This window comes from Erithacus rubecula (genome assembly GCF_903797595.1).
Source record: "Erithacus rubecula genome assembly, chromosome: 6".
Classification (NCBI taxonomy): Eukaryota; Metazoa; Chordata; class Aves; order Passeriformes; family Muscicapidae; genus Erithacus; species Erithacus rubecula.
In genome coordinates, this window is record NC_136688.1 from 4917065 (window position 1) to 4933194 (window position 16130).

Here is a 16130-nt window from a genome sequence, read left to right on the forward strand (position 1 = left end):
TCAATGGTTCCAGTTAAGCATTTCTTAACACACCAACTTGAGTTTGATTATGAAGTAAACAGACTTGAATTTTGTAGCAGAGATGTTATTTTTCCTCTCCCACTGGTTTCAAGTGCCATCAAAACATGTCTCAGTGCTCTCTCTAATGATAATGATAAATGTAGTTGGGGGAAGAGATGTCACGAAAAACATACCAAAGATTTTTCTGAAGGGAAAAAAAAGAACCTCAACCCCACGCTGAACTTTATTTCAGAGAAGAAATTATGCTCAGTGGGAGGCAAAAAATGAAATGCTTGCTGCCCTGCTGAGGCTCTGATAGACAGGGACCTGCAGGGGCTTAGAGATTTGGCTATTTCAGTGGATTTTAGCCCAGACAAGGGAAGGCTTCTTGAGAAAAAGAAAATCAGAATATGAACAGTGAGTGCTGATTATCCATGGTCCAGTTAAATATCTGTCTGGATGTGAAATATCTTGTCTTTGTGACTAATGCTACACAGGAAAATTACTGCACAAACGAAGGCTGAAGGCGCCTGCTTACAAATGTGTGTGAAACAGCAGGCCAATTGCAAATACTAGCTTTGAAGGGAGAGGGGAACTGGCAGTCACTTGAAGAATCTGAAGAAGGAAAACCATACTTAAAGGACACCATGGGGGAAAGGAAGACTGCAGGAGCCTCTGTAGCTGCCATGTAGCTCTCAGGAGTGGGATGGAATAGATAAAAGCCATTTAAATGTCATGGGGTAAAATACTGAAAGCAGATCACCATCCTTCCCACAGATTTCTTCAAGGACTGAAAAATAGGGCTTGTAGTCTCTTGGAAGTCATGCTGCCACCCACTCTCATTTTCACTAATTTCCCCCAAAATCACCAGGAGACTTCAAAAGTAGCGTGAGAGGTTGAGATAGTGTCCAAGCAGCTATAAGAGGGAAGACTCTGTCTCCTTCTTTAGCCTGATCATTACTGTCTAGGATGGCAAGAAATCACCAGGGACTTAGGGAAAGAAGGATGAATGCTGGCCAGAGTAGATGTCTGAAGGAATGCATCCCCCTGCTTCACATGAACAGAAAGGTTGATATTAGCCCTGAGAATCATCTTTGAGGTTGCCATGGGTATGGAGAGAACAAAGGTTTTTCCTTTCATTCCCTCACAAATCCTTTGGAAAAGTTCTGTGCACTGGGCTTTGCATCAGTGGCCAACAGATGGTCCTAAAATAACCTAGTATGACTAAGGAGAGGAAGTAATCATTTCTACATCCTTCCCACAGTGCTGAGAGACAGTTGCTGTCATTGCCCACAATGCAACTCAGATTTCAAAGGTTTCTGTGGCAAATAGGGGTGAAAACACTATTCTGTGCCAAAGCCTGGACAGCAAGCACATGCCATGGTGTGCATTATGTGTGGCAAGGGAGGAAGCCACCACATAGCAGGAAACAGGATAAAAAGGAAAGTAATTTCCTGTGGTCTGAATCTCAATGGCCACCCTGGTGCTTCTGTTGCTACAACTTCAGGGTGAAACCACACTGTTAATGGAATTTCTTGGGGATAAATTGTCAGATATGACTAATATTCCTTGTGTGTTAGTCTGACATAGATATATTTCAGTGCTGTGTGAAGCACAGAGGGACTTAGAAACAAATCAACTGTGAGCTTGTATTAAGTAGAGCAGATGGGGAGGAGATGCTCAGCTAGGAAACATTTTTTTTTAGAAACACAGTGTTTCTCACCTTTGCTAGTTGATAAGAGGTTGGAGAATAGGTCCCTGCCCTTCTCTGCTCATTGTTAAGTGTTATTTCAAACAGCTACTTAATAAAGTAAGTGCAAAGGGCTGAAGGACAAGGTTGTCTTTCCCTCTCATCTCCCCCTTACTGGTGTGGCTTCTGTGTGACCAGTAATGGTTAAGCCGGACCTCATAGAAAAGGGCTGTCCCAAAGGAGGGTGCTAGCAGTCTGCTACCCATTTGACTTAGAGGAAGCAATTTTTCATTGATGTCCCCTGGTGAGGTTTCTGAGGGAATGCTCTTCCTCAGACTGACAGTCTGGTTGGCTCCAGTCACCCATGGGTTCCCATGTTTCTCAACTCTGCTTGTCATTTCAGCCTCCTTTTGGCACGGTGCTGCCAGGATCTGTGCACCAGCACCAATGCTGGCACAATTCTGCATAAAATTTCTGTGAGCTTCAGACCAAAGTTTTAGTTGTCTTCTTAATGGATTGCCAAGAGATCATATCACTTTCAATGGGATATTCTTAGAAAAATTTCAAATGTTAGTAGAATCTGCTTAAAATTAACAATTTTAGCCTGGTTGCTTTTGTTTGTTTCTGTCTCCCCCTGTAGTGGTCATATGTTGGTTAATATGCTACTTCCAGAAAGACACAGGCTAGACACATGGAAAATCAAACTACTTTTGCTCCTGCTTGCATCTCCTTTCATGTTTTCAGTTTTAAAGAGAACTGTAAAAGCTGAAAAATAAGCTGAACTAAAACAGGTTACTGTGCTGGGGTATCTTTTGCTATCAAGGTGTGCACAGTAATTAACTCAGTTACAAATTTGAATAGTCCTTTCTAAAGTAATATTGTGTGCTCCAAAATCCTGCTGGCCATCCCTAGTTCTCTGGTTAACTTGGTGAAAGCCTGTGGATTGGTAAAGAGGAAAGAATCCTCATTGCAGAATGGGAAAATTGCATCAGTGGTCTGGGCTGGTTTGGCTTAGGCTGGCCTGGCCCTCTTTGGTCCCAAATTCAGTCCCTAGTGCAACTGTGAAATCTTGGATAAGCTACTTTTATTCTCCTGCTCCCATCTATCTCTCCAGGGCTTTGGGGTGGGAATTACTTTTCACAGAAGAGTGCTTGGATAATATGAGAGTAAATGATGATGGTGATGTTTTCCTGGAGGAGAACCTCTGCCAAGGAAAATGAATGTAAAGCCCATTTCTATTCTCACTATCTTCTGTTCATTGCTTAGCAGAGACTTTCAAAATGGAGCTCAAGGTCAGATTTGAAACTGGTTACAATCTAAGGGCACTTCTCACTCATTTCAGAAAGCTTTGGAATACAAAGCTTGTGGAGCACAAGCTTCATATTAGCTGTGCCACTTCCTCATGTGTTTGCAAGTATTAAGACTGCTGTTTTCCTCCCCTTCTCTTCTTGCCTTTCAGGGGAGGAATGATCCAGACTTGTGAACAGTATCAATTTGTGCATCATGTCATGAGCTTGTACGGGAAGCAGCTTTCTAGAGCAGCAGAAGAATAAGTGTTCATGATATTCCTAAAGGCTAAAGCCAGGAGAACTTTTGACTGCGCTCAGATATATTTCAGATCTGATAAGAGACACATGGTAACCTGGCTGTTTTAGCTGGAAAGATAATATTTTACTTTAATATTGCTTTTATGCTCTTGTTTGCATTGACATTTAAGAGCTGAGGTATGCCTTGTCTTAAACATATGTGACAGGACATAATCTTCACCAAAAAAGGCTTATTTATACTGTAAATAATAATAGTAGCTTCATTTGTTACAAAAGCAAGAAGAAAAAAAATAGAAAAAAAAATCCACTGTCTTCAGTTTGCTATTTTTTAAAAGGTCATTGCTAATATATCCAAATACAGTGTGAAACTTTTTGAATTGTCATGCTGAAATGTGCCGTATGTTGACTAAGCTTGAAAGTAAATTTTTGCCTCTTTCTGATTGTTTTTACATATAAAATTACCGAATACTGTGTGTATTGTAAACCTTCAGAGCCTCTGCATTGAAAGACTCAAGTAGATTCGCATTGAAATGATGTTTCACACGTCATGTTTGCTTGTTTATTTTTTCTAAAGCAGTCCACTACCAGTGTTGTCAGAACTAAGGGGGGAAACAATATTTCAATGACATGAGTCAAATCCTTGCCTCGAATTCTTACCAGCAGTGTACCCCAGTATCATGACAGCGGGGTCAATCTGAGTAGACATTAATCTGAACATAAATGCTTCATGCTTTACCTTTTCTTTGTCAATATTAGGGCATCTTAGTCATCTGGCAACCAGATTGTATTTCTGCAAATAGTTTCTATTTTTTACATGGAATACAATTTCTCCTAAAATCTGAGATTCTAAATCAGGTGAGGAATTTTTTTAGTCCATCTTTATTTAAAATCTAATAATAAAATCACTTTTATTCTATGAATTTATACTTGTTTCAAAGCTTTGAGGGTAACCATATGTCCAGTGCCTATTAAAATTAATGCAAATCCTAAAGGCAGCTTAAAAAAAAAATCAGTGTGAACTTGTTGGCTGCTTTGTGATAAATGTGCCCTCAAACCAAATTTAGACAATAATTAGCCAATTCTAATCAATGGTCCAGGAAACAGTGTTTCCTTTCCAATAATACAGACTGCTGCCTGTGTTTTTGGTTTAGACTTCAATCAGGCTAGGAGCATTGTAGTTTGTGTTTAATGCTTAGAGGTGAACACATGTTGTAGTGCTTCACTGAGCAGAGAAAAATGGAGGTACACAGGATCCTTAACATGAAAGACGAGTGTTTTGTGAATAGAAGCTCTGATAACCTACTAAAAATATATTTGCTTCTCTTTATTTGTAACAAAAACCAAACCCCACAGCTTCTATTAGTGCAGAAGATTCTGCGAATTTACTGCACTTCCTAATCAGGAGAAGGTAAAGCAGCTCTCAGAACAATAAGGGCTGATCCTGCTCCCACTGATGTTTTGCCATTGACGTCAGCAGGTGCAGGGTAAGGCCTGAAATGTTACGCCTACAATTTCATCACTGTGGGGAAAAAAGTTTCCCAATATTTCAGTACACATCTTTGTGTTTATTCTGTATCCATGAACCTGTAAAAAATCCTGTCTGCAGGGTTTGCATGAATGTGTGGCAAAATGTGTTATCTTTAAACCACTTGATTTTATTGCTGTATTTAAAATATTTCCTTCAGTGAGAAGCTAGCAGAAAGAACTGGCATTCTTTTTTAAAATACTGGTGATAGTCATTAAAGAGAGCAATAAACTTAAGCTTTTGAGCATAACATGACTGTTAGTTTTATGTAAATCTTGATAGCTATATTCTCCACTGTGCTACCAACTTTTTCAAAGGGGTAACACTATTTCATCTAAGCACTCCTTAAAAATAACAAAATAACCACTGATATTCTGAATAACATTTAAAGTGGAACTCCCTATAAATATTTTTCAGCTTTTCAGTGAGCTTCCATGTCAAAGCTGACTCAGTGAGTAAAACTACTTGCTCTGTCATCAGCTTCCTATTCATCTGCTAAAGAAAGCTTGCTGGTTGGAGGGCAGTGTGCATATAGGAGGTAAGTTCAACATATAAATTGCCTCCTGCACAAGGAGATTTTCCAGAGGAAAATAACTTAATGGCAAACAAGGTATGAAGGGCTCTAAGATACTGGCCTTGAGGTCCTTGCAGAGATCCTCAGCAGGTGTTAGTTGGCAGTGCTTCACTGAGTAGAAGTGAATGATTTACACCAATGAAGGAAATTTGGCCTGCTGTCCATTCCCATTCTACGTGTGTGGAATGTCCTGAGAGTGTGATTGTTGATAAAATTAGGTTGTTTGGCATCAATTCACAGCTACAAAGCACATGTCAGCCTCCCTGCATGCTCTGGTGATGAGGGCTGCACTGCTGCCACCTCATACCAGGCAAGAGCAATGCCACTTGGCCAGGATCAAAATATTCAAATGCCTCTTAAAGTGTTCTTTTGTCTAACAGATTTGGAGCTAATCCTTCACCCTTATCATAATTAACATATTTGTGTCTCTTTTTTTCTTTACTTTTTTTTTCAATAGAATTTGAGATCTGAAGGACCTTTTATCAGCTGTTCTGATCTTTTCTGGCAGCACAGGTAGTCTTAAGAAGTGCTTAAGATTAGCAGAAGGGAGCTCTGGCTGTATGCAAGCCCTTGAGACGAGTGGGGCTGCTGCTTCTGTAATAAGTGTATTTGAAACTAAGCTGACAATAAGAACTAAACTAAGCTGTGTCTCTGACTAGATTTTTCTTTTTATTCTTTCTCTATTAAATGAAAATTCCAAGCATACTTCATCCACTCTCTCCTGCTCAGTGCCTGGGACTCTTTATACCAGAGACCACATCAGTACCTACAACAGAGTTGTTTCCCAGAGGACTGAATTCCTCTCCTCAGGTGGGTAAGCATATAATGAACATGAGGTGATTTTATATAGAACCAACTGTGATGTCTTCTGTTTGATAAGCTTTTTCACACTTTGAACAGGACAGAGCCTAGCTCAGTGCTTTGATTGTTTGCTGGTCGATTTGGTCACCACACTTAAGCAGTTTTATCCTGTTTCTCTTGCTGTCGTGGTAACAGACTAATGGCACATTCTGTCCTCATGCAGGTAGTCTGAGATCAACAGATAACAAAATTATGTAAAAACAAAAACTAAGATTGCACTTGAGTGTAAGGGCTGTCCTCAGATAAAGCACAACCCACTCTCTGAAGGATCAAGATAAAGCTGACTGGGTCAAATTATTCTTATTTGTCAGCTTTCTAATAGTTATGTAGGGAAGATAACTGCATTTCTTCCAAGACTTTCAAAAGTATCTATTTATTCTGAACTTTTCCTCTATAATTATAATTTTCTCTACAATGGAAAAATCTTAACATGTGAAGTTGCAAAATGGACTTAAGAATGAAGACAGGACTAAACAGGACCTTGGTTCCTGTCTCTTCCCTGCTGTCTCTTCAGTGGAGGAATCATGCAGCTTGCACATAGATGTTCATACTTTATAGATTTTCTGTGGAGAAAAAACAAAGCACTTTTTCTGAGATAACCTTGTTTCTTCTGCCAAGTCTGTGAATGAGTATTTCCTAGTGTCTGCAAGAGTGACTGTCAGCTTAGGATAAAGTAGGGCAGCTCAAGGAAGCTTTTCTCCCTGCAAGTTAAAAAAAAAAAAGCTCCATTCAAAAACACAGAAGAAATATGTGAATGAAAGCAGCATTTTCAGCTTTGTGCATAAGGTACAGCCAGTCAAAGATCTGCGTGCTCTAGGCAACACAAGCATTGATTTCTAATGTCTCAATGTGAATTTCACATATTCACAAAGAAGTTAATTTCTTCAATTACATGCAAGGAAAGAAAAGCATCCACTCTCATTTGAGCACTGATAAAGATCAGGCTCCAGCCCTGAATACAACAGATGCCATCTTCCTGTGGCATGGTGTGAAAGTCACAGAAGGGATTATGATTAGCCCTGCCCAAGATTTTGGGCCATGTAATACCCAGCAGGGCAGCAGTGTCAGGTTTACTCAGATGATAGCAAAGCTGAATGAAGAGACAGACTGAATTATTTACTCAGAATTAAGAGCCATGTTGGCACCAAAGCTGGCAATATGGCTCTGAACATTTGAGAATATAAAGCTTAAACAGTCTGGCAAAAGATGCAGGTATTGCAATTCCTGGCCCTTTCTCTCTGCTGGACCATGCTACTCAACTTGTGTTCCCTCTTGGTTCTTTATCTCTTATCTGCCTGTTGCTGCTTATGCTTAAAATAGAATTGAATAAGGTACAGTATTGCACTACTTTTAACCCAGTATGTTGATAGTGTTTTCCAGAAATTCTCTCTCTCTTTGGACAGAGCCTGTCTTGCTAGACACCCTTCAAGAGCTCAACCTCTTCCACACACATCTTCATCCCAGAATTTTGGGGTAGAAATCTGCAGTTATGTGCATCTTACTAATGGCATTTCTCCACTAAGTAACAGTTTGTCTGAGCCTTTTTTTTTCCTTAAGCTTTTTATTCATACTTCCCTGGTCCCAGTACCAGGTGCAACTTTCCTCTGAAAAGGCAAAGGCAACATTTCCATGAATCAGAGGGGAAAAATCCTGCATAGATCTCCTTTCCATGTTTAGCTTCTTTGCCTCTGAAGTGGATACTAGGAAACCTGTCAGGAATTAAGTCAAAACTGAAAATACACAATGGAAACCTCCTCTTGTAAATTAGCTTTGACTCCTTCTATCACAAAAGAACAAAAGCCATGTGTGATTGGTTTTACTACATCCACTGTTGTCAGTATTTAAGATATTGTAAGGAGTACAGAAAGCAAACATTCAAGCAACATAAAGGTCAGGGTGTCAGTTTGGATAGGTGGGAGGAACTGGATTTGTTGGCAGTGCTTTGGTTTTTGTTGGGGAAAACACAACTTTCAGTGCAGAAAGCAAGTTTCTCTGTAGCTAAGTTTGGCTCTTGGTCCTGAAGTAGAATACTGAAGACATAAGTGATCGTTGGTTTCTTTTGTTAAAAAAGCAATAAATAACACCTTATCCACTTCACAACAAGACCAATCCTATTTCCACACACTTCTGATTTGATCTGTGTTAATAGAACACAAGCTTCCAGACAAGGGAGCACAGAGTGTCTGTCTTGCTGGATTCCTTCTTTAGCCTGTGAAACAGCATATGTTTGTTTTGGCTGGCTGTATGTGGTATTTTTTGCTCACTGGAAAAGCTGACAATGTTTCAGCCTGTACTGTTTCTTCTTGTTTTTTGTTAAACTTTTCACCTCCCTCTTTCTTTCCTGGACTAGCAGAAATCACCTAAAAATCATCAGGAAAGGTAGTCTGTTCCTGGAGGAGGGTGGGAGGCTGGGGTGTCCATTGCTTTTTCCAGGGTTTGCCTGTAGATTTACTCCCATCAGCCTGTGTAAATTGGCTCGATTTTCATGTTCTTTGGTTTTCTCAGTTCCTGTGTTTTGCAGAGCCTAACCTAAGTGCCTCTTGCACTAGACTTCCTTTTCAGCTGAATTTAACATAAATATGGAGTGGATGACAGCATTCTGTTCCAAACAGAAATCAAGTGTGGTCAGTTAAGTAGTTTATTGCATCTATATTTTGCTAAGCTTCTGTTGTAGGCAAGATATGTAGTTTGTGTCCTGCAGAATTGATTGGTCTTATCCACCTAAAATGATCTCCTGCCCCTACGTCAGCAATGCTGTGGTTAACATGAGTAATGTTAAAAAAAGCTAAATACACAAGCTGAGAACTGTAATTCATTCCTTCCTTGAGAAGTACTCTTCCCACTGGGAATGAAGTCCTCCATAAGAAGTGTGGCAAAATCTGACTATTAAGGAATATAAGAGAGCTGATTAAAGAATGACCTCTAATCTGAAACTATGAACTGATCTAAAGCACTGAGTCCCTGCTTGAGTAACTGAATGAACTGGCTGGACTTGGAAATTAGAGAAAGTGCTGAATATCTAATTTATATATATAAGCAAGCAAAGCCAAAGCCTGGAGGTGTGAAAGCAGCACTGGGAAATGACTTAAACATCAAAGCAGGATTTTTTTTCAATGTTTAACTGTTCAAAATCTGGGCCCACATATTTTTGTTCTAGCATGTAAAAAAAATTGGTAAATTATTTCATAGTCTGCTTTTGATCAAAGTTTTGAAATGGTGTCATTAGAAAACCTGGGATTGGGGAGGTAATGTTTATTTTTAAATAAAAAGGTATCCTTTTCACCTACAGAAGGTTTATTCCTTTTAGCATAATACTTGAGGATTTATTGTCCTGTTATTCCAAGAATGAGAAAGTGCTGAAGGCAGTGCAAAGGATGTAACAACACAGCCCACAAGAGGCCAGTATGTATTTAAAGGTTGAACTATTCAAAGCCATATTTGTCCAGTGTAAAGGGACCCAGGCATCTTCTTTGGAATGCAACAAGCTACAAAATTTCATGTGAACTGAGGCACACTGAAGGGTCAGTAATGGTCCTGTGGTTATGAATGCTCCTGTGGTAGGAATGATCAGGATCTTACCAGCTGGGATAAAAAGGTAACATTTATATAAACCTAGATTCTCAAGGATGTCATAATACTTTGTGTTCTGTGGCTGTGGTCAGGCAGGGTAGAAACTGACTGTGAGTCAAACACCTTTAGACACATCTGCATTGCTTTTCCTTTCCTTCCCTTGCAAATAAAGCAACTTTATAAAGTATCACTGTGAATTGTAAGTAATTTTCATGCTCAAAAAATTTGCAGCCAAGGATGAAAATATTGATCAGGCAAAAGAAAATCTAAGTAAAGGGAATTCCATTTTTGAGGTGAAAGGATCAACTGTAAAGGTGGTTGCCTGAATTTTAAGTCATGTCACCATAGCTTTTGTAGGATTTGAAAATCCAATTCTGAAGGCATGCAGAGCAGTGGATCAGTGAGCCAAGCAGCAGCATCCTATATCCCTTCTCATTTTAGCACTGGGTGTTGCTGTTGTGGATTTGCCCCACAGTGGTTGAGGGGCAAATACACAGCACCCTTTTCAAGGGCCTCTGGAATTATAGGATTCATCTTGTCTCCTCCTAACCAGCCCAAGTCAGAGCTGTCACCAACACCCATGACCATTGGTACACAGGAGTGAAGGGGTGAGAACAGGACAGTGAAAGAGGGTGGCAAAGGGGGTGGGAACACCTTTGGGTAGACCAGGCTTAAGGAAACAGAGCATTTGTGTATCATACAGGCAGCCAGGAGGCAAAAGACAGCTCAGCATGGACATCAGGGTATATATATATATATATATATATATATATATATATATATTCTGTTAAGGAAAAGGATCTCCTTGGGAGATCAGAGCACTTTTGGCATATCTATAATTCCTGCTGGCAACAAAAGAAAGTCTCAAGGTCATATGGTATTAACATTGTCTTTGCTGTGGGCTGTATTTTCTAGGTTGCTATGCATAATCCTAACTTTATCATTTGTGCCCCCAAATATTGAAAAGGCTTTTGGGTTTATTTCCTTCTGCCCCAAGATCTTCTAGCAGCACAAACAACTGTCAGAGGCTACAATTACTGCATCTATCTTGTCACAGAACACTTTTTAAAACTAGAGAGCTGCAGTTTCTAGATGACTAATACTCATCCCTCAAGGACTACAATCAAATAGTCCAGTTTCCCCAAACTGCCCTTCACACATGGACCAATCTTGGATTATCTTGGCTTAAAGCAGCCTTCTTACTGTCTTGTCACTGCAGTGAGGACAACGACACAGTTCCCAGCCACATCCACTGGGACCAGGTAGTGCACAGGCCCTTGTGGAATTCACAAATCCCTCTCTATGTGATATACTTATGAGAGCTAGGGAGGTCCTTGATTAGAAAGAAGTTCAGTGAAATAGTCTAAATGAATAAGATTGAATAACTGAAGCTGGTAGTCAAGTTTATCTTGCTTTTCCTGGTGCGAAATTGAGGCATTTTGCTATTAACCACAGAAAAATAACCTGGCTTCAGAGTGGTGTTCTCATGGAGCTTTAGAAATTAGTATTCAGGGACAGCTCCTTGCTGTGATCAGCTTTTGGGGGAAAAAAAAACAAACCAGTTTTACTTAACAATTAGTTAATACTAAAATAAACTAAATAACTTCATTTTGATAGAAAAATATAGCTCTTTGAAGCTTTTTGCAATTAAGCAGTTTAAAGGAGAAGGATTTGTCCTAAGTTACAGACATTTGCCTAGACATAGGGCTTGAGCAGCACTGAAGGGAAAATGCAGCTTGTGCAGAACAGAGTAAGTTCTAACAGGCTTTTTAACACATCCAGCTGTGAAGCCTTCTTGAATGACATCTGACATCAGAGCACCTTACAGCACTCCTGCACAGCAAGGCAGCCCCATTTACTCATTGTCTAGATGACAAGATATATGGAGAGAGCAAATTACTTGGCCAGAATCCTGCAGAAATTCAGGAAAGCAGCAAGGAGCTGATCAGCAGCCTCCTACAGCAGCTAGAACTCTTCCTGCTGCACAAACCTTTCTCTCACAGGAGTTTTAGGTGCAGTTTTCTGTGTAGCTTTATGTTTTGGGGCTTCTTGTTGTATCTAGTCTTTGAAATTCCTGGTAAATAAATCCTGCAAACAGTACCTTGCTGTTCATTTAATTTACATACTTTTTTCCCAACCAAAGAAGTCTTCTGCCTTGTTGGAGCCTTGTAGCACACTGATGTGAGCCTTTGAGATCCTCGCTGGAGAAACCCCTGAATTTGTGGAAAAACCTTGTCCACTGAAAAAAACCAAGGGTGAGTAAAAAATATTTTTTTCTGGAAGATCTTTAGCTAGCACATGCCAATAACTGACTGTATTTTCAGGTGCTCTCAGGTATATGCACTCACCCCATGCAAGGAAATACAGTCTGTCATCTTCCATAACCAGAAGAAGGGTAAACAAAAAGAGGTGTGCAAACTGCGGTTAGCTATATCCATCCTCACTGTTTTTACAGATTTTTCATGGATCAGTCAGATCAGTGGGAAAGCTGCTGTTCATTTTAAGCTGCTGGAAACTTGTCCTTATTGATTTAAATGCAGCAGTTCTTGTTATGCAGAACTCATGATTGAGTGATTTGGCTAGGGCTGGAAGAATGTGACCTTTAATGCATAAGTAAATAAGCCTTTCCATCATGTATAATCTCTCCCATATGACAGATCTGTGACTGTCTAAAGTGACAGAAAGATCATATTAGTCTTTATTTTTTGAGATATATTATCACAAAAAGTCACAAATCATTCCTGTCAGTGTGCAGAGAGCTGCTAATGAAAGAATTTCATTCTAGAGTGGAATCTGTGATGGATGTAAAGTTGTAAGTAGTACAGTAAGTAAAATAAAGCAAGGTTAATCTAATCTCTTCCATAAATCAGACAGGAAAAGAAACCATGATTTAAAGTAAACTCAAAGTAAATATCAGGCCACTGCTCCATTTCACTCATTCATTCCTTAATTCCAATGTTTCTTCTTTAATTTTAGGAGACAAAGCAATATTCTGAGTTAAAAAGCAAACCATAACATGGAAAAAAGAGAATAGGTTGTTTTTGTTACTAAGTTTTATGCTAAAAATATGCCCTAATGCCTCTTGTGTGTCATAGAATGGCCTGGGTTGGAAGAGACATTAAAGATCATCCAGTTCCAACCCCCAGACATGGTCAGGGACACCTTCCACTATCCTGGGTTGCTCAGAGCCCCAGCCAGCCTGGCCTTGGCCACTGCCAGGGATCCACAGCTTTCCTGGGAAACCTGTGCCAGTGCTTCACCAACCTTATAATAAAATCTGATCTAAACCTACTCTCTTTCTGTGTGAAGCCAATCCCCTTTGTTCTGTCACTATATTGCTGTCCTTATTGCCTCATCTTTCTTGTAGGCTCCCTTCAGGTACTGGAAGGTCACAATCAGGTCCTTCCAAAGCCTTCTCCTGGCTGAACAATTCCAATTCTCTCAGCTTTCCTCACAGGAGAGATGCTCCATCCCTCTAATTATAACTTGGTGGCCTTCTCTGGACTTGCTCCAACAGGTCACTGTCCTTCCTTCAAGTGTCATTCAGGCAAAACCAATGTTAAAACTCAGTAATTCATAGTATTATTCAGGACACATATCCCAGTTCATCCTGGTTTAATTTTTGATGTCCCATGGTTGCAAAAGTACTGCCCTTTCTCTGTCCCTCTCTCTCCTCTTTCCTTAATTCTTAGTTCACCCTAATTCACCTCTTCTCTCAGGCAGTCCTTTGTTTGCAAATCTGCCAGTCAGGCCAAGTCAATCTCTTCCTACAGTACTTCACAGTCTTAAATCCAACAGCTTCCATTCCCCCTGCTCTGGTCTCTATTCCTCATGCAGTGCAGGGGGAATACTCACTGCCAGTGCAGAGCATCAGAATATAAGGCTGTCTCTGAGAAGAAAGGTGACTTCATTTTTCTGCCTTAGGCCAAGAATGCACCTCATCCAAAATACATCACTATCAGTGGAAAGACTTATGTCTCTGTCTAGGGTTTTAGGAAGGCTGTGAGTAGCCTTTAGGGATGAGAGGTTATTTGGTTTAGCCTCAAAATTTCTGCCCTTGGAGATCCTGGATTTTCGACAGGTCAATTTCTTCAGAGATTAAAAAACACTGATATAAACACAAATAAAAACTGGATATCACTAGTACATTTGTCGAACCCACTCCCTACCACCCCAGCCTACTGGGAGGTTCTGCTTATTATTTCTCTATGGGGTTTTTTTCTCTTTCCAATCTGAATGCTGCTCCTGAGATGACACAGGTAACTACAAATCTGCAGTGTCCTGTACCTACACTGATGCCATCTGCACAATGTCCTTGATAATGAGTAAAGATAATCTCTAGAGGTCTGGCTTTACTATTGCTAGACCAGTTACTAACAACCAAGCTTCTAAGAATTTCAAAGTTAGGAAAAGGGCAGATTTGCTCCAAGTAGAGGGAGGTAAAGCAGGATGGAAGGATCTACACCCTACTGGCTTTTGAGCTCTATGGCTCTTGCCTTTTGAGCCTGCTGCACAAAAAAGGATGTGTTTGCACAGGTGCAGGCATTGTGCTTATCATGAAGGAGAGCCCTTGTGTTCCCTGTGTTCCCTGAAAAAAATAACACAGACCATGTAGGTTTGAAGTACATGTTGTGCATCTCCAGTGGGAATGAGGCAGACCTAGGCACCTACAGTCTTCTGTGGCTGACAGGAAACTCTCTTGTGCAGAGAGTGATAGGTAATGTTTGTTCTCAGACCCATGAGGTTCTTTGTACAATGCCAACAACAACTGCAGACAAACATGAGGGTCAGAACTGGTGGATCAAACTGTAACTATCTTTTCTTACATGTCTCTACAACATTCATGATTCACCAGTCTTTTTAGGCTCAAACAGAAATCTAACTTGTACAAGTCATAAACCAACCCACAATTACCACAGCACCCATATGAAAACACCTTTCAAGAGAGAGCAGATTTCAGTTTGAAGCCTGGTTATTACACATAATAAGCCAAATTCTCTACTGACGTCAGTGTGGAAGGGGTGTGAGTCACTACTGAATTTGGACCAGTTTTAGTCAAGTAGATGGGGATGATAAAATGCACTCTGGCACTGTCAAGCGCCAGCGAAATTTGCCCAAACACTGTTGCAGCCTTTGGAGTGAGTGGATGAGCCTGGGCACAATGAGAATTATCTTTTTTTCATCTGGATATGCTTCCTATGACAAAACAAAGGTGTGCCTGCTTTTTGAAATAAAACCAACCATGTTTTATGCAGCAAACTAGCTTTTAATCAGTGCTGAGTAACAGAGATGCTTCCTGCCTGCTTGCCTTACCTTTTATTGCAGCAAGACTGTCTCTCCAGGATGAGCTTTGCATCACCTTTTAAGTATAATATTTACCTTTTTGATGAAGCCCTAGGCAGGGCTTGGGCACAGGCTGTTTGGTAGTGGTATACTACCTTACTGAAACAAATAGTGATCCTGTGAGAGGCACTGCAACTCTCTTGACAGGTAAAGCAGTGATATGGCAGTCATCCTTCAACTTGTCAAATGGTTCCAGGTATGCTTGCAGATGTCATCTGCACTTGTCTGAAACCATTTACCTTACAATGACAAGGAGAGAAAGAGCAGAGCTGGGACAGAAGAACTGAACAGAAAAGCAATGTGTCTGTTGGTAAATAGCTTTTTAGGATTACATGCAACTTTTAGTGAGCATTATGAGCTATAGTTAGCTTAATTTCTACTGAAGTTGAAGGAGTGAACTGTTCTTTCTGCTACCAGTTGAGAACTTAAAAGTATTTCACTGACATTTTGCTGTTTAGTGTAATAATTTGGATATCAAGAACTAAAAATAACAGACTCTTTATCTTTTGTCTTTTTGAATGTTCATCTTTTTGGTATTTTAAGAGATGTGCTCCCTAACTCCTGACAGAACAGGAACCACTAAAAATGGACAGCTGACAGCAGTGCTTGGAATCCCCAGTAAAGAAAGTGCAAAGCTTCACTTAGAAATTCCATGGGAAAGACTCAAAGTGGGATGATAAGTATGATTGATGATTCAACTGATGATGGATTGGCCCACACTGTGAAAATTAAGGGTGTTCAGACCAGTTACTTTAAAGGCTTTGGTATTAAGACTGGAGGTCTAGTACAGAACTCTGCTCTTCATTGATCATAAGTGATGGAAAGTAAACATCTTTGCACAGTGGGTGGATCAAATGTGAGACAGCAAGGTTTGAGCTGCAAAATCCATAAAGAAAAACACAAACCCCTAGAGCTTGGGCTGACAAAATTGGAATCCACAGTCTCATAAAGTTAGTGTGATAGGCAAGCAGAGGAGCATCAAGACCTCGTTTTCACACTGGAAGTAAAGTCCCAAGCCAG

At 40.1% G+C, this 16130-nt stretch overlaps 1 protein-coding gene across 7 annotated transcripts in view; it reads left to right on the forward strand.

Annotated features, from left to right (window-relative positions):
* Positions 1-5012, forward strand: part of PTPN5 (protein tyrosine phosphatase non-receptor type 5) — a 74337-nt gene extending 69325 nt beyond the window's left edge. For all 7 annotated transcript variants that reach the window (XM_079308434.1, XM_079308432.1, XM_079308436.1 and 4 more), the window contains exon 14: positions 3150-5012. In XM_079308434.1, coding sequence (XP_079164560.1) covers positions 3150-3243 — 94 coding nt within the window. In that variant the 3' untranslated portion in view covers positions 3244-5012. The remainder of the gene's footprint in view (positions 1-3149) is intronic.
* Positions 5013-16130: the final 11118 nt, after the last annotated feature.